We start from the raw sequence: 27,807 nt of genomic DNA, 5'->3' as shown, positions 1-27,807 counted from the left end.
TTACTTGAAGGAGGTTAGTTTATTGATCCACAGGGGAGAGCTACTGGTGAGGGAATGTGACCAGAGGACCCAGTGTTGGGGGCCTCACTTGACCTTTCGCAGGTGGTGGAAGCTCTGCACAGTTCTTTCTATGGCGTCGTCCATGGTGACCAGTGGCTGGTAGCCCAGGACCTTTTTGGCTTTCTCACAGCTGTAGTAGTGGAATGTGCCAGCCAGTGCGACCCGCATTGGTGTGAAAGTGGGCTGAAGCTGGATGACAGGACTGACCACCATCACCAGGAGGGACAGCAGGATAGCCAGACAGTAGGCTACCCAGTACGGAATGTGGTACTTGGGGGCCTCATAATTGAGGCCTGTCAGGATGCGGGACAGGAATGTCCAGAAAGGGATGGGTTCATCATTGGTGATGTGGAATGCCTGAAGAGAGAACAAGAAGTCAGAGACTGCTTCCCAGCTGGAGGGATGAGCAGGCCACATTCAGAACTTGGAGCTCAGGCACAGCTGCTGGCTCGGCCCAGGATCAATGTTTTTGGGAAACCAGTGGCCACTCCCTGCCCACCCCTCTGCCCCAGCTCCTTTGCAGGGCACCTCCAAAGTGAGGCAAATATAAAGCCCATTCAGATTGCAGCATATCCGTGGTTCTCTAATCCGCAAGTGTCAGCTGCTGGCGGAGACAACATTCTGACTTGCAGCTAGGGCAGCTTTAGGTGTAGAAAGGGAAGGCAATGAAAATTTCGTCTATATGCCAGGGTTTTAAGTGAAGCCTAGATTGCACTTGGGAAGGCATGCCTGTTAATTTAATTTAGTAATTGTGTTAACCATAGTAAAACTCATTTCATCTTCAGATGCAATGAACAGGTCATTACATTTCTCAAATGTGCTGTGTTTGGTCTAAAGCCACACCCACCCTAAGAGTTACATGAGTGGGAAAATGGCAGAGGTCCAGGAGAGAAAAATGAGGCCCAGATAGAGGGGATTCCAAAGGCAGGAGTGTAAAACAAGGAAGAGGGGGCCCTCAGAATGAGAGGAAATGGCAAGGGGCCCACATGTGTTCTCCTATTTCTGGGTGAATGCTCACCTCCCCCACATGGCCACCCTGCACACTGGGTGTCAAATGCCAGGAGATTCAGCTACATCTGTTCCTCAGGAGGGGTGAGAGGCATGAGAATGGTGGGGTGAAAGGGGGAAAAATGGAGACATCTGTAATGAGTGGAAGAAAGGGTAAATGGCAAACACTCTGTCCAATGTTCACAGGACTCTGTCCAGAGTAGCCATGTCCATGGGGCAGCCAGGTTACATTCATGGGAAACCAGGTCCTGAATCCCTGTTCAATCCCAGCTTGTTCCTCTGGATTTTGGCTGCCCTGTGCGATGTGGTACTGCTATGACACCATGCTCCTAACCACTGGGGCTCAACCTTGACCAAACAGGATCCTAAAGGAGGTTTACAAGGACGCAGAATCATGGAGGGAATGTGCCAGTGAATCCAATCACACAGAGAAGAAATCTGCAGATGGGCAAATGTGCAGGGGGAGGATGTGGTGGGTCAGCCACTGCCAAGCTGGGAGAAGTAGGCGCCTTACCTTCCCACCCAAGGCCATGTCTTGGGACAGGTGTTCTGCAGCCAGAATGTGTCCATGGACCACGTTCTCCACAAAGGTGAAGTCCACCAAGTTCTCCCCATTTCTGTGGGCATACAGATATGGTTCCACTGGGCTGGGAGTACTCAGCTGCACATGGAGACCCTGTATGTGGACCTGGGGTTGCTCCCAAGTCTCGTTGTTTAAAAGACTGCTACCTGCAACACAGCTGCTACCTGCCTTGGCAATACCAGCCCCTGGCACACCTGGATATCTGTAACAGTTAAAGATGTACAGGGGTCCAGGTCTCCTGGGGCCCTCAGGGGCAGTGGGATATTTAAGGGCCAAATAATGAATCTAAAAGACCGGTGCCCTGCCTGCACCATCAGGCACAGCCAACACTGGTGTAGTCTGCTCTGAGGTCCAATTTGGGCAGCAGCTCTTAACTCCTTTCAGGACACTCTGGGCTGATGCCTTGCTCTGGCCTCACATGTTTCTACCATGTCCTTCAAAGCAATTGGACAGGGTGGCAGGGAAGTCAAGTGAGAGGCAGGCCAGCTAGGTAGAAAGGCTAAGGGAAAAAGGGAGAAAATGGAACAAAGGAAGGAAGGAAGAGTAAATGTGTTGGGAAGACAGCCACACTGTCAGCACCTGCAGAGGCCCCTTCACCTGCACCCTCCTCAAGGGGGAATGTTAACACCTCCACCTAGCTTCATAGATGCAAGGAGAGTTGAAGGCCTGCCCCTTGACCCTGGGTCAGTTTTCCCCCTCTGAGCCTGTTCCCTCAATTTCCAAACCAGGACACAAATATTTTCCCAGTTTGCCTAAGAGGCTCCTATAGTAGGTTGAATTGTGCCCTCCCCAAATTCATGTCCCCCTGGAACTTGTGGACGTGCCCTTATTTCAAAATAGGGTCATTGCAGATGTAATCAAGGTTAAGTGAGGCCATACCGGAGTAGAATGGGCCCTAAATGCAATGGCTGCTGTCCTTACAAAACAAGATACATGTAAACAGAGACCCAGAGACAAAAGAAGGTCATGAGAACATGGACGCAGAGACTGGAGTGATGCATCAATAAGCCAAGAAATTCCAGGGACCGCCAACCACCACCACAAGCTGGGAGAGAGGACTGGAAGAGATTCCCCCCCAGAATCTTCTGAAGGAACCAACCCTCTCACAGTAGGATTTCAGACTTCTGGCTTTCAGAACTGGGAGAGAATTTATTTGTTGTTTTAAGGTTCCCCGCCCCCACACCCAGTATGGCGCATCTGCTGTGGCAGCCCCGGGAAACAAATAAAGAGGGCAGCAGAGAAGGCCACATAAGAAGAGAGCTGAATGTGACTGATCCTTCTTACAGTGAGTTCAGGGCATCCTGAAGAGCAAGTATGGGCCAACTTACCCAATCATGAACTTCATCTTGCCTTTTCTGGCTGCCTCAATAAGGATGGGGACCAGCTGGGGGTCCCTTGGACCAAAAATGCCATGGGGGCGGATGGCTGTGGTTAAAAAATTCCTCTCAGGATCATTGGCATCCAGGACTTCCTGTAGGAGAGCAGAAGGAGCGTGTCTATGGTGGACATGCCGCTCCAGCTAAGCAGTACCTCCCACAGGGGACACAGACACCACCCACTGCCCTGGGATGAAGATCTGCATCGTTGACGATATAATTCTGGCTACTTCTTTACCCCATCCACCCCCACCACCCACACTGGAAAATGCAGGAGAGACAGCTGGGTCAAAATCAGTAAGTCCAAAGGCTTGGGTTTGGGCTCAAGACTAAAATGCAGAAATGTAGCCAGAGGAAGATGAGCCTTGGCAACAGTTTGTGCAAAAGATCTGGGGACTGTAGTGAGCCAGTTAGCCGTGAGCCTCCCACGAGTCTGCTACCAACAAAGGGGCTCTTGCCTTAAGCTTTATGTGCTGCTGCACGTTTCTACCAGTTATGGGCTGTTCTGGTCAGTTCTAACTACCACTTCCCAGGAAGGGACTCTGATGAACCCAAGTTTGCCAGGAAGAAGGGACTGAGAAGGCGAAGGTTCTGGAAGAAACAAGGCAGCCAATACTGGTCAAGTCCTCAGAGCAGTGCCTAGTACTTATGAAGCGCTCAAGGAGAGGCAGCCACTATTCTTGTCATCCACCACCAGGAAAAGAGAAAAGCTGGGTTCTGTGTGGCTTCATGGACAAACTAGAAGTTAAGGGCTTAAAGTACAGAGAAACAGGTTTGTCTCAAAAGTAACAAAACTTCCTGAATGGTTTGTTACATTATTGGTAGAACTGGGGACCATGACAATGCCTACCCTGACAGGGCTGTGTGCTGATTAAATGGGATGGCCCAAGCCAACCACCTCAGTCAGTACATCCTTAAGGAGTTATCTAATTTTTTTTAAATAAAAAAAAATTAAAAAAAATAAATTAAAAAAAAGGATAGTTATTACCTCACCTAGGATTTCTACTCTATGGTGGAAAAAGTTTTGTACCTATTTAGGTCCTAGAGAGTTTACATTACTTGTTGACTGAGTTTACAAGCACTCCAGCTACCCAACAGTGGAGAAGTGGTCTCACAACCGATTCCCACAGCTGTCTCTCCTCTTCCTGCCACACCTTTGGTCCCATGGCAATGGGGGAAATGACTCAATAAGCCTTCCAATGCCTTCTTCCAAGGCTCTGTTACTAAAAAGAAGAGAGGTGAAGTGGTCCTAGATCAATACCACATTCCATCTTTTTGTGTTGGGAGGTCTGAAAGCCAACAGTGAATTACTGTGTGCCAACGGCGGCTGACAGCAGGCTCCCAGTTGTTACTGCTGGACGCTTTTGTAAGCTTTGCTTTTTTCCAGTTGGGCGCCAAAAGTCAATGCAAATGACTCACTGATGGTCTGAGCCATAGCTGCCAATTGCAGCTCCTCAACACAATGGGTGGGAGTCCCAGGCACCTTGGATGAGAGTGCACAGGGCCCAGCAGAAGCTTCAGTGCTCTTTGGGTCAAGTCAAAGCAGGTGTGCTCCAAGGAGCAGGGTGGCAGACACAGGACTCCAGCTTGCAAAAGGCTAGGCCTCCACCCCCTGGACTGGGGAGGACCTCATGTCTCTCTGAAGATGAGTTCTTCTGCAACTTTCTGAGCTGGAATAATAGCAAACAGGCAGCAGACTCTCAGGTAGTGTGAGGAGACCCATGCTGGTTCAGCATTACACTGGTTCCATATGCACTGGCTGTGAATGAACCCTCAGTAGCTGTGACGTGCTACAAACACCTGGGAGAGGTAAACTCACTGCTACCCATCTAAGGCAAGCTGCCTGTGGCCTATAAGCATTCATGGCCTTCAACTGAGGCTGTCCTCAGGGTTGTGTCCTCTCTGGACATTAATCCTGGAGCTAGCTGCTGTCAGGGTTCCCGGAATCCAGGAGTCTGAAGGGTTGGTGCCTGTTCCTCAACTCAGATGGCTGCTAAAACCAGGTGCTCCCAGGAGAACCCAGATTGTCAAGTAGAAAAGTAACTTTCCTTCAGATAAAGCAAGATCCTTCCACTGTTTAGTTTTTTAAAAAGGAGGGAAACAGGAATGCCACTAGGAAGGTATTTCAAATGAAAACACACTCCTTGTGTGTTAAGCCCAAGTTCTGCCTGCACACTTTGAATCATCACAAATTGCCTGATTTCTGATTTCTTTCTTTTTAAATTTTATTGTTGTTCAAAAGTAAAGTTGCCTGCATTTCCCCCCCAACACTCTCCCCCACCCCAGCCATCCCCACCTCCCTCCCCTGATTCCACTCCCCCTTGGTTTTGTCCATGTGTCAGATTGCTGATTTCTATAGCAATGGAGTAACCCTGCACAGCATAGGTTTGAGTGCAGGCTCTGGAGGTAAACTGTCTTGGTTCAGTCACCTAGTAGCTGCATGGCTTCAGGAAGGCTTTGAATTTCTGGGAATCAACTGTCCTTGGCTATAATCTGGTGATGACAGTAGCACCCACCTTAGGGGTCATTGTGAAGTTGAAATGAGGCAGTTTCTGTAAAAGACTCAGCAGTATCTGGCCACATTAAGCTATTTTTTTTTATTGATGATTTTTAAAATTTTCTACAGATTTGGGTGTTTTCAAAAAAGATTATTTATTTATTTATTTATTTTTAGAGAGGGGGAAGGGAGGGAGAGAGAGAGAAACAACGTGTGGTTGCCTCTTGTGCGCCCCCTACTGGGGGGAACCTGGTCTGCAACCCAAGCATGTGCCCTGACTGGGAATTGAACCAGTGACCCTTTGGTTTGCAGTGCGATGATCAATCCACTGAGCCACACCATCCAGGGCTGATTTATTTTTTAGAGAGGGAGAGGCAAAGGGAGAGGCAGGGAGAAACATTAATTGGTTGCCTCCTGTATGCACCCCAATTGGGGATTGAACCCACAACCTAGCTATGCGCCCTGACTGGGAATCAAGCCCACAGCTTTTTGTTGCAAGGGATGGCACTCCAAACAAATAAGCCAAACAGCCAGGGCTTTTTATGATTTTTTAAAACTGAATTTCACCCATAAATTTTACTTCCCACGTTAGGTACTTAGGCCTCAGAACACTAACTTCATTATGTTCACAAATATTTTCCTTAAGAACCTAGGCCCTTCAGATGTTCACGGAACTCACTTGTCACTCACTCAACCAGTTCTCAGGTACGTACTCTCTCCTGTAAGATCTTTGTCTCTGTGTAGTAGTCAATGGGTTTCGTGGCATAAGGGAGGTCCTCAGTTCCATTCTTGATGTCAACGCCCTCAAAGATGACACTAGCACTGCTGGTTAAAATGAGTTTCTGGCAGAGGAGAAAGGAAGATTAAAAAAAAAAGTCAGGAATGATCACTATTTAAGCACTACAACGGTCATTTATGAAAGAGAGTCAAATGGTACTTGTTCATGACCTTCGCATGCAAGTCACCATACAAATTATTTACTGCAATGCCTTTGCTTTTCAGGCCTTAAAATAATCCAAAGATCACCATCTTTTGCAGCTATGTGGATTCTACACACATTATGGCGTTCCATTCTAGAACAACAGATTTTACATTTTTTTCTCTCCTTTCACAACCGAGGGATAGGACACACTTTCACTATTCATGGTACCTCACTACGGGAGTGATTCTGTGTGGGAGAAGAACAGCCAACAAACTTTGAGACAGATGTCTGTCTGAAAAAGGCCTCTGGTGATTCTGATACCAAGCTTGGCATGTCAGCACATGCGGGCACATGCCCATGCCCATTTGAGAAATACTCCTCAAAAGGAAGATGCTCTCTTATGAGGGTCCCCACCTCCCAGCCCTCTGGTTAAAGGTACATCTTCCAACATTGAACATCATTAGCTTGAATTATATCTTAACCACTTTTATTCAACATTGCCCTGGAGTTCTAGCCAGCATGATAGGATAAGACAAAGAATGATGTATAATGATTTAAAAAGAAGAAGTAAAACCATCACCATTCAGAGATATGGGATATGTGTACACAGAAAACACTATGAATATACGGAAAATATTAAAGTTAGAGGTCAGCAAACTTGCTGAGTACAAAATCAATATACAAAAATTAACTGTGTTCCTATGCACTAGCAATTGAAAATGTGATATGAAAGACATTTTAATAATCACAAATGAGGTACAGAGCAATAAATTTGACAAAAGAGGTACAAACCATTATGAAGTAGAAAACTCTGTTGAAAGGAATTAAAGAGATAAACAGAGATCTTATGTATTTATGGATAAGGAAGACTCAATATTGGAAAGATGTCAATTCTCTCTCAAATGACCTTTAAGTTTGAAACAATTACAATCATTCCAGCAGGTTTTATCAACTAAACAAGCTGATCCTAAAAAGTATATGGATGAGCAAAGGGCTAAGGATAGCCAAGCGAATTCTGAAGAACGTGGTTGGGGGTGACTTATCCTACCAGACACTGAGATTCATCCTTAGGCTCACTGAATTAAGGCAGAGCACAGTGGCCTGGGCATAGACAGAGGCCAACGGAGTGGGAGAGAGACCCAGGCACAGACCCACGCAGAGCACCAACGTGCGAGGTGTGCCGGATGGGGTGCTGAAAGTGGGGAAAGGATGGATCACACAAGAAATGGTGCTGAACATCAAAGCATGTGGTCTCTACCTCAGGCCCAATATAAACATAAATTCCTCGTAGATGAAAAATTTAAATGTGGCAAGTAACACTTAAACCTTTCAGGGGAAAAAAACCACATTAAACAATCTTTGGATATCAGTGTTGTGAAACGTCTCCTAAATACAACACAAAAAATCCTTTCCTGTACTGTTACCCACTAAGCTATTTCTGCCACTTTAGTGAATACACTGGAGCTACATTATCAAGATGGATACAGTAGATGAATGTAACATTAAGGGGGAAAAAAGCAAGTTACAGGACGATCTATTCAATACACCATTTTATAAAGTTTTATAACATGCAATCAATACCTTATATTGGCTGCACATGGACCAAATAAATAATAAACCCCAACTCACAGCAGTGGCCCCCCATAGCTAGGGGAAGAACAGCAATGGCATCGAGTAAGGGCACACAGGGCTTCAACTCTACCAGTGATAGTGTTTCTCAAATGCTGTGACAAGTGCATGGCTGCTATATTATTGAAGAATTTTCTTTGGATGCCTGGGATATTCCACTTAAAGCCAGCAGCAGTGTGCTTTGTGCTGTGTTATTCAAGCACGGTGGAGTAAGGGGTCTGGGCTTTGGCAATGGAGGGTCTGATTCGAATCCCACTTCTTTTACTTACTAGCAGAGACAGCACTTAGTCCTCAAAATCTGCTTCCTCACCTGTTAAGTGATATTAGTAGCCCCTGGCTACCTAGTGAAGAGCAAGTCAGATGACAATTGCAGGGGAAAGTTTCTTGTCATTTGCCAAGTGTAAGGGGTCACTATTATTACAACAGATCCTTCCCAGGGTGCAGAGTTCAGAAGAGCTCCTGTTCTTGCTGGTGCCAGGAGGTGGCAGATAGCATCAGGACTATTGGGAGAGAAACCCCTGGCTCACTGTAGTCCTTTTTCTCATTTACACAGCATCTAGGGCATATGACACTTGTGAGGGTGGAGTGCTTGGCTGACAGGGGGCTGCTTTGTCCAGCGGCTGGTACCCCATGAAGGGGATTCTGAGAACCAGGATTTACAACACTACAATAAGCAATGACGCAGTAAACATTCATATCCCCTTGGGTTTGCATTTTAACAGGTTTATCCTGTATAAAAGTAAATCATTTTTCTTTGAAAATATTAGCAAAGTCTGGCAAATAGTATGGCAGTTCCTTAAAAGGTTAAAGAAAGAATTACTGTATGATCCAGGAGGTCCACTTCTTGGTATGTACCCAAAAGAATCAATAGCAGATTTTGATAGAACCACGATGGCGGCGTAGGTAGACACACTGCGCCTCCTCGCACAACCAGAACTGACAGAAAATCCAACGGCAAGGAAGTCCGACACAAAGTAGATAAAAAAGAAACATACATCCAGACCGGTAGGAGGGGCGGAGACGGGCACCAGGGTGGAGAGGACTCGTGAGGCCGTGGCGGGACCGAGACTGGCGGAGTGTGGGACGAAAGGGGCAGGCAGTCTGACCACCAGCAGACCGTGCGTCCCTACATTCGCGCACAGATAAACCCAGAGGGCCGGACTCAGAGTGGCGGAGAATGGGGCAGGCAGAGCGGCGGGTAGTATCCCGCGGCCCCACACTCGCGCACAGATAGACCTGGATGAATGGCGGGGAGCGAAGCAGACTGCACAACCCAGGGCTCCAGCGTGGGGGGGGGGCAGGAATAAAGCCTCAGACCTCTGATTGAAAGAGCCCGTGGGGGTTAGGGTGGCAGCAGGAGAGACTCCCAGCCTCACAGGAGAGGTAACTGGAGAGACCCACAGGGGCCTAGAGTGTGCACAAGCCCACCCACTCGGGAACCAGCACCAGAGGGGCCCAGTTTGATTGTGGGTAGCCGAGGGAGTGGCTGAAACCCAGTGGAGAGGGGAGCAAGTGCCATTGCTCCCTCTCAGCCCCTCCCCCACGTACAGCATCACAGCGCAACAACCAGCGTTACCCCCGCCCCTGTGAACACCTAAGGCTCCGCCCCTTAAAGTAACAGACTCGCCAAGACAAAAAAAAAAAAAAAAAAATGGCCCAAATGACAGAACACTTCAAAGCTCCAGAAAAAAATACAACTAAGCGAGGAAGAGATAGCCAACCTATCGGATGCACACTTCAAAACACTGGTTATTAAGACACTCACAGAATTGGTTGAATTTCTTCGAAAACTAGATGAAAAAATGAAGGCTATGCCAAGAGAAACAAAGGAAAATGTATAGGCAACCAATAGTGATGCGAAGGAAACTGGGACTCAAATCAATGGCGTGGACCAGAAGGAAGAAAGAAACATCCAACCAGAAAAGAATGAAGAAACAAGAATTTGGAAAAATGAGGAGAGGCTTAGGAACCTCCAGGACATCTTGAAACGTTCCAACATCCGAATTATAGGGGTGCCAGAAGGAGAAGAGGAAGAACAAAAAAATGAAAACTTATTTGAACAAGTAATGAAGGAGAACTTCCCTAATCTGGCAAAGGAAATAGACTTCCAGGAAGTCCAGGAAGCTCAGAGAGCGCCAAAGAAGCTGGACCCAAGGAGGAACACACCAAGGCACATCATAATTACATTCCCCAAGATGAAACAGAAAGAGAGAATCTTAGAAGCAGCAAGAGAAAAGGAGACAGTTACCTACAAAGGTCTTCCCATAAGACTATCAGCTGATTTCTCAAAAGAGACCTTACAGGCAAGAAGGGACTTACAAGAAGTATTCCAAGTCATGAAAGGCAAGGGCCTACATCCAAGATTACTGTATCCAGCAAAGCTATCATTTAGAATGAAAGGGCAGATAAAGTGCTTCTCAGATAAGGTCAAGTTAAAAGAGTTCATCATCACCAAGCCATTATTATATGAAATGTTAAAGGGACTTATCTAAGAAAAAGAAGATAAAAAATATGAACAGTAAAAATGACAGCAAACTCACAGTTATCAACAACCACACCTAATACCAAAACAAAAGCAAACTAAGCAAACAACTAGAACAGGAACAGAACCACAGAAATGGAGATCACAGGGAGGGTTATCAGCGGGGGAGTGGGAGGGGGAGAGAGGGGGGAAGGTACAGAGAATAAGTAGCATAAATGATAGGTGGAAAATAGACAGGGGGAGGGTAAGAATAGTGTAGGAAATGTAGAAGCCAAAGAACTTATAAGTATGACCCATGGACATGAACTATAGGGGGGGAATGTGGGAGGGAGGGGGTGGGCAGGATGGAGTTGAGTGAAGGGCAGAAAAGGGACAACCGTAATAGCATAATCAATAATATACCAAAAAAAAAAAAAAGAATCAATAGCAGAGACAGGAACAGGTATTTTCATAACTGTATTCACAGCAACGTGATTCACAACAGTTAGAAGGTAGAAACAACCTGGGCCCACTGATGGGTGAATGAGGAAAGAAAATGTAGTCTTGTTCACAATGGAATGTTATTCAGCCATAAGAAAGGAGGAAATTCTGACACATGCTAAGTGAAGTAAGCCAGACACAAAAGGACAAATAGTGTGTGATTCCATTTGTGTGAGATCAAATTCAGAGACAGAAAGTGGAAAGGTGGGTGCCAGGGGCTGGGGGAGGGAGAATAGGGAGCTGTTGTTTAATGGAGACAGACCTCAGTTTGGGAAGATAAAAGAAGTTCAGGAGATGGGTGGTGGGGATGGTTGCAAAACAATGTGAATGCACTTAATGCTGCTGCACTGTACGCTTAAAAATGGCTAAAATGGTAACTTTTCTGTTATATATAGTCACAATAAAAATATAAGCAATATCTACATTTTGTAGCTCTTTAGCCAAAGACTAATAATAATAAGCCTTAGGGTTCTCAGATGATCTACTCCAATGCAGTTAGAATATTACAGCCCAAATTGGCCCCACTGTTCCAGGGCTTAATTTCTAGGATCTTCCTAATACTTTTGGAAGCAAGCCTCGCTAGGCCCAGGAGGAGAGCAAGAACCCTTTCCCCCGCACATTTAGAAATGTGCGCCAGTGCTCACTTCAACCTTCCCCTTACCTGAACCCCAGCCTCTTTGCAAGTTTCAATGACATTCTTGGTGCCAATGTAGTTCACTCTATAAAAGACTTCCTTGTTGTTACTGGATGGTGGGGGTGACGCACAGTGGAAAACTGTGCTTACACCTTTCACAGCTGGGTACAGGTCCTGCAAAAGCAAACAAAGACAACACCAATCACTCCTGCCTTACACAAGTAAACAGCCTCCTCACATTCCCACTCCCTGATCTGTCGCACATAGGTGTCTTGCCCTTTTATAATTCTCCAATTACCAAAGAAATACATTCTTGTTGTAAAAGATTCAAACTACAGGAGTACATTGGGAAAGAAACAATGTTGTCCCTTTAAATGCCCCCTCCCCATTAACTAGTCCCTAATAAAAAACTGGTTTGGGGCATCAGAAGCCTGTGGGATCCAGAAAAAGGTGACATCTGTGCCATTATGCCCTACAGAGTGAGGCACAATTCAGGACACAAAATTCCTGGGGAAGATGAGCTCATAGACACAAATTATGAATCTCATGAAAAAGCCCCACACCATGACACACAGCGCAAATAGCCAACACACAGGAGTATTCTTCTCTGTGAAACTAGACATAAAACAGCAATCTGAAAGGGATTGAAAGCAGGTATGTTTAATTTACTGTTAAGAGGAACCAGAGTTCTGCAGAGCAATAGTTGATTGCAGATCTGGGACAGGAAATAGACGAGATAAGCCAGGAACACCTTGTCATACCAGAAAGTAAGAAAGCTAGCCAAGACTCCTGGGGTCCCGCTAAAAGGACTTAAGAGCCAATTATAGAGGCTCCCACTAGCCAAAGAGGGAACAATTTGATCACCAGTAAGAAAACAATACATTCTGCAAATTAGTAAATAAAGAGGAAGAGTCAAGCATTTGATCTGCATAAGGTGCAAAGATTTGAGGTAAGAAACAAAGGGAATAATGACAGCATGTCACCAGTTGGCAAAGCCTGAGTTAAGTAATAAGATCTGGGATGGACCATCAGTACATACTAACATCACCAAAAGAAAGACAACCATGAATTAAGTATCTAGAGTCACTTATTAATATTTTGTCCCAATTCCCTCTATTTAGATATACATAGATATGATTTTTTTTTTGTGAAACCATTAGAGACTAATTTGCAGACATTGTGCCACTTTGCCTCTAAGCTCTTCACCCAGCATCTCCTAAGAAAAAAGCCACCCTCCTAAATAACCACAAAACAACCATCATATATGCAAATTAACGCATGGGACACTCTTATCCAATAATTAGTCTATCCAATTTCCTCAGTGGCCCCAATAATGTGCTTTAGAGACATTTTTATATTTCGATCTAGGATCCATTCATGGGTTGATCACACATCGTATTCAGTCCTCGTACCTCCCCCACTTCACTGAATCTGGAAGAATGTCCCTATCTTTTTTTCTTTTTGTCTTTTGCAGCAATGCCACTTTTCACGTCACTTATTTTGGAGTGTCCCTCATTTTGGGTTAGTCTGTTTCCTTGTGATTAGATTCACGTTTAATACTTTTGGCGTGTTGACTTCGATCACTGGTTAAGGTGATGGCTGCCAGATTCTGGCCATCAAAAAGATACCTTTCCCTTTCTGTAATTAAAAAGAAATCTGTGGGGCGATCACTTGAAACTGTATGAATATCCTCCCCAGCAACCTTCTACCAATTGATTTCAGCAGTCAGTGATGATCTAATTATTGCTCCTAAACAGGGAGGACACGTGACTCTAACCACTGCTGAACAGTAATGCCAAAGAAGTCGAACTATACCAAGTGTTGGCAAGAATGTGGAGCAATGGGGATACTACCACACTGCTGGTGGGGATGAAAAGATGACATAAGCAGCTTTGTTGAGCAATTTGGCAACATCTAATAAAATTCAAACTATTAATACTCTTATGACATGGATAAAGCTTGCAAATATTCTGTCGAGTGAAAGAAGCTAGTGATAAAAGGGCAAACACCATATGATTACACTGGTAGGCAATGTCCAGAACAGGCACATCCACAGAGACAGGAGATGAGTGGCTGGGAGAGTAGGAGAGGAAATGGGAAGCAACTGCTAGCCGCCCGGAGTTTTCTTATGGAGTGATGGAGGAAATGTTCTGGAGTTAGGTAGTGGTGATGGCTGCACAACTTTGTAAATATGCTATACAACCACTGAATTGTGCACTTTAGAAATGTGAAATTCAGCCCTGACTGGTGTGATTCAGTTGGTTGGGCGCTGTCCTGCAAAGTGAAAGGTCGCTGGTTTGATTGCCAGTCAGGTCGCCTGGGCTGCACGTTCAGTCCCTGGTTAAGATGACAAATGCTTCTCTCCCTCCTTTTCTAAAAATAAATAAAGTCTTAAAAAAGTAAAATGTGAAATTTATGGAATGTGTATTATATTACAATAAAAACTAAAATAGACCCAGCAACTGTACTTTTGAGTATATACTTTGGAGTAGCAGCTGGTACACTATAGTCCATGGATAACTTTATTTGTAAATAAAGTTTAATTGGCACACAGCCATGCCCATTCATTTATGTATTGACCAGGCTGCTTTTGCACTACTTTTATATTTTTCAAAATAAATTTTTTTTTGGAACAACAATTTGTCTGGCCTTTGAGCAGGGGCAGTCCACTAGTTTCCATTTGGGGGCCTATGGGAAATCAGTAAGGCTCTATGGCCCATTACCTGTTGGCTGCAGAGGTCACCCAGAAAGAATTGCACCTGGGGATTGTCGAAACCCTGCCGCATGTCAAATACATTGACGGTGTAGCCTCTTGCCAGCAACTGCTCTACCATGTGCTGTCCCAGGAACCCAGAGCCTCCGATCACTGTGCACTTCCTGGCCTGTGGAGAGAGAGGGGAGGCAAGGGACACTGGTGTGATGAGAACTGTAACCTATACAGAGCATGGTCTCACATGTCATCAGCCAATAGAATGACAGGTCCATTTCTTTGTTTGAAACCCACCCTGGCTGGTGTGGCTCAGTGGATTGAGTGCGGGCTGCAAACCAAGGGGTCACCGGTTTGATTCCCAGTCAGGGCACATGCCTGGGTTGTGGCCCAGATGCCCAGTAGGAGGCACACGAGAGGCAACCACACACTGATGTTTCTCTCCCTCTCTTTCTCCTTCTCTTCCCCTCTCTCTAAAAATAAATAAATAAGAATCTTAAAAAAAAAAAAAGAAAGAAACCCTTCTTGAGCCAAGTTGGAAGTGTTACACAATTCTGGTGTTCGTATCACCAGTGGCAACCTCCTGTCTTGGGATCAGTAAGGAGGGGAGAGGTAGCCTTTTACATTTCATAGCGGGGAGAGGGGAAATAGGGAGAAGCAGGGGAGAGAGAGCACAAATGAGACTGAGAAAGACTTTGGCTACATTACATGATCCAATATCTGCTGTGTGTTTAGTAAAAGGAAAAGGAGGCATCTCAGAAAGAACTTAAACCTCCTATGATCAAAACTGGACAATCTAAAAAAAAAGTGATGTCTCCTTGCTTTTGATAGCTGATCATTGGTCACTTATAAGGCAAAACAAGGAAAACAAAAACAAAAGACACCCCTACTCAACTACAGTATGCATTTAAAACATCAGAAAGACGCAAGCCCAGGCTCCACACTTTCAGGAGAAAGACAGGCCCTTTTTCTTCTTGACCCTATGAGGCTGAGCCAGGTGGCCTTGGACTCACTGCCTAACCCCTGCTCGCCTTAGTATATCCAAGACTATTACAGTGCAGTGGAATCTGCTGGCAAGGATGCAGTGAGGATGGGGGAGCTGTTAGCCAGGGCTTTGCTTTGCCTTCTCTGAAGTCTGAGGAGGTTGATGAATCTGGGAGAGCTCTAGCCTTTACATTTCAGCTTCTGCAACACATTCATTTTCCTGGCTAAATTGCAACTCTGATAAATAACGGAAGTGCAAGCACTTAAATATTCTCACTCCAGGGAGTCAACACAAAATTGTGGCTGTTGCATGCTAAAAGTATCCCCAAATGAGGACCCCCTACACCCTCAGGTCTTTCTAAAACTGTATCTGGACTTCCTTAAGAAGACAAACAACCATTTTTTCCTAAGCTTGTCCATAGCAAATCAGAGTTGGGGGGCTAGAAATTAAATACCTTAAAGAAATTCTGTTTCTGATTAAAAACTAACTCACTCACTCATTCCTCCACTTATTCCTTACATACCTATATAATTGAGATAAGCAGGAGACTTGAAGGGTGCCAGGGCCCCTTCTACAGATCTACTCTTGCCACCCTGGTGTCCCACCTGGAATGACATTTTCATACTGGAGTCCACTGAGCATCTGCAGATGGCTCTGGAGCTTTAGTATCATTTGTCCAGGCCTCACATGCCACTCGCACCAAATGATCTTTTCAACCCATTCTTGTCTACAGTTTTCATTACTCCCATGTGCATGTAATCACATCATGCTTAGTAATCTGTACCTTGACTTAAATTTCTCAGATATCCCCAGGACGTAGGCAAATTAAACACACAAATCCCATTCAATTCTGTTTTTGGCAAACCCTTCTCATCCCTTCCTCCCAAGTTAGTTGTATAGGTAAATTCAGGTTTTTTTTTTTTTTTTTCCAAATAACTCCAAAGCTTCCTGCTTCCCAAACTTATTTTTCTTGGTTTCCACAAAGTCTGCCTGGGCCTAAAGAGGGGCCAATGTCTTTAATCACAACTATAATGCTACACAGTTAGAGTTCATGTGAAATAACCAATTTTCATGGCCATGAAAAGACAGTGCGGGGAAGCGGGCACAATGGGTAAGGAATATGTACTAGAAAGTAAGAATAGAACTCCAGACTAAAAACAGGTAACGAAAGTCAAGAATGGGTTACTGAGGAAAGTTATAAAATCAATTATCTTAGAGAGTTTTTTTCTGATTCACTGTCATTTATATTCTCAAACTTTCTTGAAAAATATAAGCAAATCCAGGGATATATCTCTTAAATTTACACAAAGAAAGACTAAATGTAATAAGCCAAACCAAGAAGTGACCAATTTTATACATGTACCACATCTTCTTCATCCATTCATCTATCGATGGACACTTAGTCTGCTTCCATGTCTTGGCTATCACACGTAATGCTGGGTACAACACAGGGAATATGTGTATAGTCAACAACATTGCAAACTATGCATGGTGCCAGGTGGGCACCAGACTAATTGGGGTGACCACCCACAATTCACATTAATGTCCAATCAGCATGCTGTATACCTGAAACCAACAGAATATTGTATGTCAAATGTAATTGAAAAAAGTTCTAAAAAAGTGACCAACTTTTACTTTATCTAGCTATCCATCTATATATCTGTATCCATCTATCTACTGCTCCCAACTATTTTAGTGTAAATTTCTTTCACATTTCAGAAGCTATTCCTATGCTAAAGTTATGTCATCTTGTTCCTGATCACAAAAGTGATTTAAGGATTTCCAATTTCTTTTTCAAAAATAAAACTTGTGCTCCAGAGAGAGTTTTAAGTATAGGAAAGAAAGCCATCTAGACCACCTATTTTTTGTAAAGATTTTATTTACTTTTAGAGAGAGGGGAAGGGAAGGAGAAAGAGAGCGAGGGAAACATCAATATGTGGTTGCCTCTAGCGCACCCCGTATTGGGGACCTGGCCCACAACCCAGGCATGTGCCCTGACTGGGAATCAAACCAGCGACCCTTTTGTTTACAGGCCAGGGCTCAATCCACTGAGCCACACCAGCCAGGGCTAGATGACCTACTTTAATAACAGTATGGTCTTGAGATAAGAGAATGTTCTAGGCAACTGGGTTTCTTCCAAACATTTGTTTTCCTTTTTATCCCATGATGTCTCATACAGAATGTATAGATAAGATGAAAGTGTTCTTTTGATTTTAGTAGTTTAAATGTATAGGTTTTACTTACTATAAAGTTAATCAATGAGAAAGAACAATATTTGGTATAACCATTGGAATCTAGACATTTTTTTGTTTGCTGAGTATCAGTAAAATCCTAATTTATACATACAAGAAACTGTAGCTGGCAAATGACTCTGCTGGTTTGTGTGGACACTAGAATGAGAGATTAACCTTCAACTACAGGGGCACAAAGAAGGCTTTACTTTGACTTCCACACCCAAACCAGGGTGATGCAGTGGCCCATGGGACCCTCCTGGGGAGTTCTCCTTTATTAACATTTGACATAAACACATTTTACCTTGGCATGACTACATTTCTAAAGTATTATCATTCATTAAAAGTGAACTGAAAATCTCCAGGAGGCTTTGCTACTGCCCCTGGTGCCCCTGGGTAAAGCTTCTGCCATTCCACTCAGAAGCCCAGTCTAGCCTGTGGGGCCACGTGAGGGCAAACTGAGGCACCCTGCTGATAGCTAGCAGTTACTACCAGGCATGTGAGGCTACCTAGAACATATAACTCAGGGGCTCCCCATGACTGCAGCTTTGGGAGTGAGTCCAGGGGAGACCAGCCATGGATCCCCCTAGCTGGGCCCAGCCCAAACCACAGAATCATGAACAAAGAAATGGGTGTTGTTTTAAACCACTGACATTGTTACTAAGCAGTAACTGATACCTTAAATAAAGATGTATATCTCATATAGAAAAACAATATTCAACATTAATTGATTTAATAAATGTACCAAATATAATGTGTAACCCACAACTAACTATGAATAGCTTGCTGGTATGTATGTGCTTGACTTTCCCTTTCTCCGGTTTTGGCTAACCTTTCTGTGTCAGTGCTCACCTTCAGGCTGTCTTGTGTCCCTGTGACCTGGTCTCTCATTGGCTTGCCAAATGCTTCTTCCATTTCAGCTCCAAATATGGTCCTGTTTGTGATCAACCCTTCTTTTCTGAAAGACATATTTAAACATAAACACGTTTTAGCTGTTGGTATTCTGTGTGCATGCCATCCCTCGCTGAGTTTTCACAAAGAGCTGAACTTTAGTGTAGCTGTTGGCTGGAGCCCTCAGCTTCCATTCCTGTGATGCAGGCTGCTCTCTTAGAGAAGGTCATAACTGGGCCCATAACTCACCGTATACTTGGACTAGAGGCAGAGGGGGAGGCCAGTTAAGTGACCTCATTTGTCAGTCACATCAAAAAGAATGTCTTTGGCACTGTAGCTTTTCCCACGGCACTCACATACTTCAGTTACTGTCTCTTTCTCTTCTGTTGATCAGTATAGTGTGACAGTGCAGTGGGGAATGCATTGACCTAGGGAGCCCGGCCCTGATCACAGACTGCAAATCTGCTCAAGTCATGCCTTTTTACTGCAGCTCAGTCTCCCCATCAATAAAATGGACTGGGTGCTCATCGCTGAGATTCCAGGGCCTGGGATGCTGGGAGGGGGAAGGGTATAAAAGGAGATGGACCTTTCCTTTTTGGTGAAATTAAAGCCGTCCTGACTATCCATGGAAGAACTCGGAGAGTCTGGGACCATCAGAAATCTTGAGAGTAGTGAAGCATACGAGCTGACCAGGTCCCGCAGTGATACTCAACAGAAGACTAGTTTATCACAGATCCCCGAACATCTAGAGACAGCAAAATTCATGACAAGGAACAGTCTGACTGCTCACAGGGCTGGATTCATAGAATACTCTTTGGTGAGGAGGTGGCAGGAGGGCAGCCAGCACTGGGGTCTCAAATAGCATGATTGTTCTCATCGAATTACACACTCACATGCATACACACAGTCATGCTCAAATGTCCCTGTAGGAACTGATTTTGTGGGTGGCTAAATGGCCTGGAAACAGATGTTAGGATCCTCAATGACTGATAGGGACAGCTTGGGGAAATATACAGGGTCTGGCACTTCTAAAAGTTATCAGGAAAATATATGAAAGTTATCAGAAAATATATTTCCAAACTTCACCTTTTTTTCAATACACAGATTTTATTGCATCTTTAAAATTACACAAATAAATGTAAGGAATATATCAAGTAAGTGTGAGGAATCATTCAGCGTCTTGCTGTTTCTATACCTGGACAACTTAGATCTTATTCATCAGCCTGCTGAACTGTTCCTTTTTCAGAAATATAGATACTACCCCAAAATTTTCTGATATCTTTGTTTTCAACTGTTGTGGCCTGCTGAATCAAAGCAGCTGAATTTGATACAAGTTCAATGTCATTTCCTTCCAGAATCAACTCATCTTTCTGGGCCTGAGATACTGAACAAGCAACACCTGACCTCATCCGAACCCTGTGCATATATTTTTTGCCCAAGAAATTTTGGATTTCAACAAGAGAACCATTCTCCTGAATAACAACGTTCATGGGGAAGTGAGTGTACGGACTCATCTTGTAACGGAAGCCCAGTGTAACACCCTTGATCACGTTCTGTACATGACTGCAGATCGTGCGAACGGTGGCCAGCTCCTTTCTATTTCCCCACCATTTGTCAACCTGGAACCTCTTCTTTTTCTTTCCAAGGAGACTTAGTTCTACGTTGATGTGGTTGAAGTTCTTCCGCAGGGTGTCTCTGGGGCCTTCACAATAACTGCAGCCCTTCAGAGTGATGTCGACATTCTCGGGGATTCTTCATCCTTGCAGTGGAAGTGGCAAAGAACCAAAACTTCACTTTTTATAGATCTTTTCACAATGTGTAAGCCGACCTGTAGTTCTACGCCTATCCCATCTCTGTCTTTATCCCATAGTCCTCCTTGTGTTGGTAGGGGCCCCTGTCATCTGTCCACCCTAAACAGACGTGACTGGTGAGCTTTGACTCATTTGGCTCAGTGTGTTATCAGCTGGAGAACGAGTTTTTAGCCACTTGCAGCAAGGTCTAGCAGCACGTGCTAGGAATTCTGTCTTCCTCACTGCAGCATCTCAGCATGAAGCCCAGTGCCTGGCACAAAGCAGGCACTCACATATCCACTGACCCATGAGCACTTGGAGTGTGTACATGCCCATGCAGACCCCTCCTGCCCTCCACCACATACACAAGGGCACTTAACTAAGATGCAAGAGTTTCAAGGGGGCAAACAGGTTTGTCATTTTTCTGTTGGTGCTATACTCACACACACAAATAGCCACTGCTGGCTTCTCACTCAATCTCCCCAGATCCTCAGGGAAGCATGAGGAAGTGACATGACAGATGGCATTGGCAGTGGTGCAGTCCAAGTCCAGGAATGCCGCCAGAAGCTAGAAGAGGCAGGAAGAGCCCTCCCCTAGAGCCTCCAGAGGGAGCAGGGCCCAGCTCACTCCTGGATTTTAGGCCTCCAGCACCAGGAGAGAAGAAATGTCTGTTGTTTTAAGACCCCCAGTGTGTGGTCATTTGTTGCAGCGGCCCTAGGAAATCAACACAAGTATTCTCCACAGTAGTGAAATTCAAACGGCATGGATGGAACTGGAGAGCATTATGCTAAGTGAAATAAGCCAGGCGGTGAGGGACAAATACCATATGATCTCACCTTTAACTGGAACATAATCAACAAAAGAAAAAAGCAAACAAAATATACCCAGAGACATTGAAGTTTAGAAAAATCTAACAATAGCCATAGGGGAGTGGGGAGGGGACAGTGGGGAGAGGGGTTTACAGGAACTAGTATGAAGGACACATGGGCAAAATCAAGGGGGGTGGAATTAGGGGAGGGAGGTGAGGATGGATGGCTGGGGTAGGAAAATGCAGACAACTGTACTCGAACAACAACAAAATTTAAAAAATAAAAAATAAAAAAAACATATAGCCTGTTTAAAAAAAAGAACAGGATGGGAAATGGAGAAGTCAAAGAACTTATATATATGATCCATGGATATGAACTAAGGTGGGGGAATACTGGTGGAAGGGGGGTACTGGGGGAAGGGGAATACATGGGAAAACTCTAATAGCATAATCAATAAAATATTTTTCAAAAACACCAGAGCCCTGGCTGGCGTAGCTCAGTGGGTTGAGCGCGGGCCTGCGAACAAAAGGGTCGCTGGTTTGATTCGCAGTCAGGGCACATGCCTGGGTTCTGGGCCAGGTCCCCAGTAGGGGGCATGTGAGAAGCAACCACACATTGATGTTTCTCTCCCTCTCTTTCTTCTTCCCTTCCCCTCGCTCTAAAAATAAATACATAAAAAAAACACAACCCCCCCCCTCAAACAGCAGAGCTGCTAATTCCATAGTCTACCTGCCCTACTAGAAAAGCAAGAAATCTTAAAGCCTGCCCACCTTCCACCTCAAGGGGAGGATGTAGGCGGTGAAAGAAGAAACACATCCTGCCCCCCGACGTATCCATACCATTCAAACAAGGCTCCTGCAACTCTCAGCAAACCAGCCTCTTGTGAAAACAAAAACAAAGCCAAATCTATGTTGTATCAAATTATACACAAATATTTCAAAGTCTGTGAATACTATGAACCAGGTAAGAATTCTGGTGATATTTTAGTTGTCTCTAGGGGCTAGGGTACCCAAGACTATCCTGAGGAATGAGTCAGATCCCACTGGCAACCCACCCAACCTAAATCTCCCATGTGATACTACACTTGGGTTAAAATGAACACCAGGAATAGCTCTGACTGAACACACATTTCTCAAAAAAAGATAGACTTTACAGATGGCCAAGAAGCACATGAGAAGTTGCTCATTATCACTAGTCATTAGGGAAATGCAAATCAAAACCACAATGAGATACCACCTCACATGCACTGGGATGGCTGTTATTTAAAAAAAAACAAAACAACCCCCCCCCCGAAACAGAAAATAACAAGTTTTGGTTAGGATGTGGAAAACTGGAACCGTTATGTACTACTGGTGGGAATGTAAAACGGGGCAGCTGCTATGGGAAAGAGTATGGAGGTTCCTTAAAAAATTAAAAATAGAATTATCACATGACCCAGCAATTCCACTTCTGTGTATATACTCAAAAGAATTAAAACCAGGGTCTCAAAGAGATATGAGCACTCCTAAGCTTATTGCAGCATTATTCACAATAGCCAAGATGGAAAGAACCTAAATATCGACAGATAAACGGATAACGAAAATGTAGTATATGCATACAATGGCAAACTATTCAGCCTTAAAAAAGAAGGTAATTCTACAATGTGACAGCATGGGTGAACTTTGAGGACATAATGCTAAGTGAAATAAGCCAGTCACAGAAAGGTAAGTACTGCATGATTTTACTTATATGGCGTATCTAAAATAGTCAAAATCATAGAAGCAAAGAGTGGAATGCTGATTATCAGGATCTGGGGGAGGAGGAAACGGGGAGTTCACTGCACAATGAGCAGAAAGTTTCAGTTAACCAAGATAAATAAGTTCTAGAGATGAGCTGCACAGCACTGTATCTGGAGCCAACAATATTGTATTATACACTCACACACTTCCTAAGAGGACAGAGTTCATGTTCAGTGTTCTTACCACAATTCACCAAAACAAACATTTAAACAATGAGAAATTATGCCCTGGCTGGGTGGCTCAGTTGGATGGAGCATTATCCTGTACACCAAAAGGTTGCAGGTTTGATCCCGGTCAGGGTGAGTATGAGAGGCAACTGACAGATGTTACATAGATGTATGTATGTACGTATGTACGTATGTACATACATACTTATGTATCTCTTTCGCTCTCCTGACCTTCCTCTCTCTCTCAAATCAACAGTAAACATATACTTGGGTGACGATTTTTTAAAAAAGGAGAAATTCTAACACACGTTATAAGATGTATGGACCTTGAGGACATTATGTTAAGTGCAATGAGAACCTTGGGGACATTAAGCTAAGTGAACAAGCCAGACACAAAAGGACAAATACTGTATGAACCTACTTCTATGAGGTCTCTAGAATAGTTAAATTCATAGACACAGAAAGTAGAATGTTAGGTGCCAAGGCCTGGGGGAGAAGGGAACTGGGGAGTGACCCTTTAGTCGATAGAGTTTCAGTTCTACAAGATGAAGAGTTTTGGGAGATGGATGCTGGTGGTGGTTGCACAGTTTGAACATACTGTGTTGGCCAAAACGTTCATTTGTTTTTTTCCCATTAAGATGGCTCTAGTAGCGCTCAGTTGTCTTTAACTTTATTCAAAACAATTTTATTAGATTGTATTGTGACAGCTGTCATATCAGCTTGCCTTAAAAAAACTTAACAAAATTGGTGAATTTTTGTGTAGCCATCTTAATATTGAAGATGGAAGAAAATAAGTGACATTTTTGGCATATTATGTTTTATTATTTCAAGAAAGATAAAAACGCAACTGAAACACACAAAAAAGATTTATACAATGTATGGAGAAGTTGTTGTGATTGATCAAACGTATCAAAAGTGTTTTGCAAAGTTGTGTGCTGGAGATGTCTCACTGGACATCTCCACAGGCATCTCCACAGGCAGGTAGACCAGTTGAAGTTGATAGCGATCAAATTGAGACATTAATTGAGGACAATCAACGTTATACCACACAGGAGATAACCAAGACACTCAAAATATCCAAATCCATAAAGTTATTGTTGCAAATGAAAAATGTGTCTTTTTATGGAAAAAACTAAGCAGACTTTTTGGCCAACCCAATACTTAATGCCCCTGAACTGTACACTTGAAAATGGTTAAAATGGTAAATTTTCAGTTCTATTTTACCACACATTCACTCAGAAGAAGAGCTCTGAATGGGAAAATAAGACCCCAAAGACCAACACTCCAGGGGTTGTGGTTGTTAAGATTCACTAATCGGAAGCCTGAAATCTTCTCCTTTAAAATGGTATGTCTTCGAATCCATTAAAAACCAGCAATGTATGCCCTACTATGCACACTGGGACAAAGTCTTAGGCTGAAAAGAATCTAGGAGAAGAGAACTACCTGCTCCTGGTGAAATACAAGTGCCTCACTCAACTTCTGCGCAAGAGGAGGAGGGTTGCTGACAGGATTCAACAAAGACGGGAGTGAATGAACCTGGTTTCCTCCTTCCTGCTGGGGAAAGTTCCACACTACTGAGTCCTGGAGAGAAAAGGAAGGGATCATCTGTCCATTTCAAACCAGATAAAGATGAATGTTCTTTCCTTGTTCTTTCACAGACCTGAGGTATCTGTATGTTTCTGTCATTCATCTCTCTGCTTATATATTTACTTTTAGTACATACAAAGGCCCTGGCCGTGAATTTGTGGTGGCCACTGAGAAACCCATCAGCATGCCTGTGAGCCTTAGTGTATACTATTCCCTCTCTGCTCCATGGTGAGTTCCTCCTCATCCTTCAAGGCCTAGCTCAACTACCAACTCTGTGAAACCCCTTCCTCCTCCCCCAAAAAGGTTAGCTGATTCCTTAGCACCTGTGTCTGCTTCCATTCTATCACTTTGCACACTAGTTTATACTCCCCCGTCCACGTCTGTCTTGGCCAGACTGTGAGCCCCTGGAGGGCCAGCAAAGAGCCTGGAATGGAGTCCAGGTTGAACTGTGCTGCTGCAGCTGGTCTAAGACCTCACCTGTAGGGCAGCAATCTGCCTGCTGACCTCAGAGCTTCTGCGGAGCCCAAATAAGTCCCAGGTGTCAAAAGGACACTGCACCTTGTAAAAGCATAGCCAGGCATGTCAGCTCACTCATTCCTATATTCCATCATTCACAAGGCAGTATATGCTGGCTGCTGCCAAGCAGAACCTGCACAAGACAAGGAGCCCACCACTTCATGATGAAACAGACCTAGGAGAGCCTGGCCTAGAAGGCAATCCCTGAGCCGAGCTCTCAAGGCCCCGGAGAAGTGAGTCAAGTAGAAAGGGCAGGTGTCCTAAAAGACATTCCAAGTCCCAGGGTGACAATGATGGGGTGACAGTACAGAGCCAGTATGTTCTGGAAACTATGACAAGTTGTGTCATGTTGAGTGTGAAGCAAGACTGGGAGCAAAACTGAGAGCACACGTAGGCTGTTTATCAAGTTAAAGAGTTACCCTAGGAGGAGATGTGGGAGAGAGCCCCTGGACGCTGTAAGCAAGGGTGAATGTTAACATCAGAAAGATCACTCTGGCTGCAGTGTGGAGAAGGGATTTTAGCAAAGTCTGTGGTTCCGAGTATGCCAGGTAGGTGGAATGACAAGAACAAATCAGAGGGAAAAAAAAAAAACAACTAATATTACATGAAGATTTGCTAAATGTCAGACCCTTTTATAAATATTATGCCAATAAGATCCAAAAAGCATCCAGTTTGGGAGACAGTACTGGTCTCATTCAACAGATGAGAAACTGAGGCTCAGAGAAGTTAAGTGACCTGCCCAAAGTCACATAGCTGGTACACGATCAAGAGAGAACTTGTAGTTGTTGCTTCTACTCTGCCAGGCTGCCACCTACAGACTGACTGGGAAGGTGTGGAGGGACAGGAAGTAAGAAAGACTAGCAGAGGCAAAACTGGGCAGGAGTCTCAGATGCTAGGCTGAGTTTGGACTTTACTCTGTAGTCAAGGGAACCACTGAGAGTTTAAAAGCATGGAGGCGATCTGGCCAGAGCTGTTCACAGGGAAAATTAACCTGGTAGAACAGGGTGGACTAAATAAGTGAGGAACAGCAAATAGAAGGATTACTCACCAGTCTTTCAACCAAGATTTACTGAGCACCTAATATGGGTCCCTCACTGTTGCAGGTACTGGAGTGCCAGCAGTGAACAAAGCAAAGATATCTGCCCGCACAGAACTAACCTTCTGCTGGAGGAGCAATAAAAAACAAAATAAGTAAAATATACCACAGGTTAGAAAGTGGAAGTACTATGGGGAAAAAAGTAGAGCACGGTGTGGGGTTTGGGTGTGCTGGGGGCTGCAGTGCTAGACAGGGTACTTAGGGTGCCTCATTAACAGTAAAGCAAAGATGGGAGGGGGGAGAAGTGGACCAAGGAGGCAGAAAGAACAGTTGCAGCAAAAGTTCTGAGGTAGGAGTGTGTCTGTGCTTTTGAGGCCCAGCAAGGAAGCCCGTGTCCCAGGGCTGGATGGTCTGGGGAGAGGAGAGGGCATGTCATGACAGGCCTTGCAGACTAAGGTGAGAACTTGGCCTTGGACTATTTGGGAGGATGATGATAAAGGCTCACATCGGGAGTGGAGCACCAGAGGTGGAAAAGAAGAAAAGAAATGGCACCTAAGGGGGAGAACTGATAGAATTTGGCGGCTCGTTAATGAGGGGACAGGGAAAAAAATGTATGACACAAAGGTTTGGACTTGGTTCATGCTCAGAGGGGAAGAGGGCAAAGGGTACACGTTCGAACACTTTCATTTAAGGGACGCTAATAAACCTCAGGCCTTTCTCAGCCTGAGAAACTTCTGCTCTGACCCCTGCCTCCCTGAAAACTACTCCAATGTCCAGAGGGGAAGCAGGTATGGGCTGAGAGTCACGCAGAGCTCTTAACACGGGACTGGTTGAGGAAGGCTGACGCTGGACTTCTAGTTCCACTGCTGCTGCTCCGTTTCAGCCCAAACCCTTGCAGACGCCCCCCTATAATTCTCCAAGCATGCCTTACACTTCCAAAACTCCTCTGCGGCTTTATTTATGAGGGTGTCTAGGCCTGGAATACTCCTCCCTATCCGCCTTTGAGTGTTTGGGTGTCAAAAAGAGTGTATTGTGATGACCTCTCTCTCTCTCATTCACGTTCGCTCGTATCTCCTTCACTCCCTTCAAAGTCCGTTCCCAGGACCCCAGCTAGCTTCCTGGGCTGCTTTTCGCCAGGGGTGAACTCAAGTGAGTCTCTCTTGGAATCTGGTGAGGGGAGGGAATGCTCTCAAAGGGACACCTTCAAAGAAAGCCTCAGCTGGATTCAGCTTCTGAGTCCCAGCCGCCGGAACCTGTGCGACAATGCTCGGCATGTCCCTTCCCTTCTCTGGGTCTCAGTTTCTCCATGAATAGTCTCCACTCCAACACGTAAGGTTCTCTAATCTATTTGGGGCCCACCGACCCTAACTCAGTCTTAGGCCAGACCAAAAAGCCCCGACCCGGACCGCCCCACCCAGCCCCTCGCGTTCCTGCCCAGTCGCCAACACAAGGCAGCCTCCAAGGGGGAGAGGTCGCAACCCTTACTTGTACGTAGAAGTGCCCCTTGCCGGTTTCACCACACTGCAGGCCTCATCCACTGAGCTCCGGCCGCCAGCCGCCACGTTTTTCTCGCAGCCAGCCGTGGGCTGAGGCTCTAGGAAGCTCTTCCAACACTCGGACTGGCGTGGCTGGGCGCGGG

At 44.8% G+C, this 27,807-nt stretch overlaps 1 protein-coding gene and 1 pseudogene across 2 annotated transcripts; both read right to left on the bottom strand.

Annotated features, from left to right (window-relative positions):
- NSDHL (NAD(P) dependent 3-beta-hydroxysteroid dehydrogenase NSDHL) lies at positions 1-27,807 on the bottom strand. The gene is made up of 8 exons (XM_024551188.3): positions 27,654-27,807; positions 18,447-18,552; positions 14,395-14,553; positions 11,699-11,845; positions 6,238-6,366; positions 2,980-3,122; positions 1,583-1,685; positions 1-417 (listed from the first exon to the last, which is right to left on the bottom strand). Exons 2-8 carry the CDS (start codon positions 18,507-18,509, stop codon positions 85-87), a joined length of 1,077 nt encoding a protein of 358 aa, XP_024406956.2. The 5' UTR covers positions 18,510-18,552; positions 27,654-27,807; the 3' UTR covers positions 1-84.
- Positions 19,635-20,526, bottom strand: LOC112296301 (large ribosomal subunit protein uL6 pseudogene; annotated as a pseudogene). The gene is made up of 2 exons (XR_011650755.1): positions 20,519-20,526; positions 19,635-20,237 (listed from the first exon to the last, which is right to left on the bottom strand). The product of XR_011650755.1 is annotated as a large ribosomal subunit protein uL6 pseudogene (transcript).

The sequence above is a fragment of the Desmodus rotundus genome, chromosome X, assembly GCF_022682495.2.
Source record: "Desmodus rotundus isolate HL8 chromosome X, HLdesRot8A.1, whole genome shotgun sequence".
In the NCBI taxonomy this organism is placed as follows: Eukaryota; Metazoa; Chordata; class Mammalia; order Chiroptera; family Phyllostomidae; genus Desmodus; species Desmodus rotundus.
This window is presented reverse-complemented; position numbering and strand designations above follow the sequence as displayed.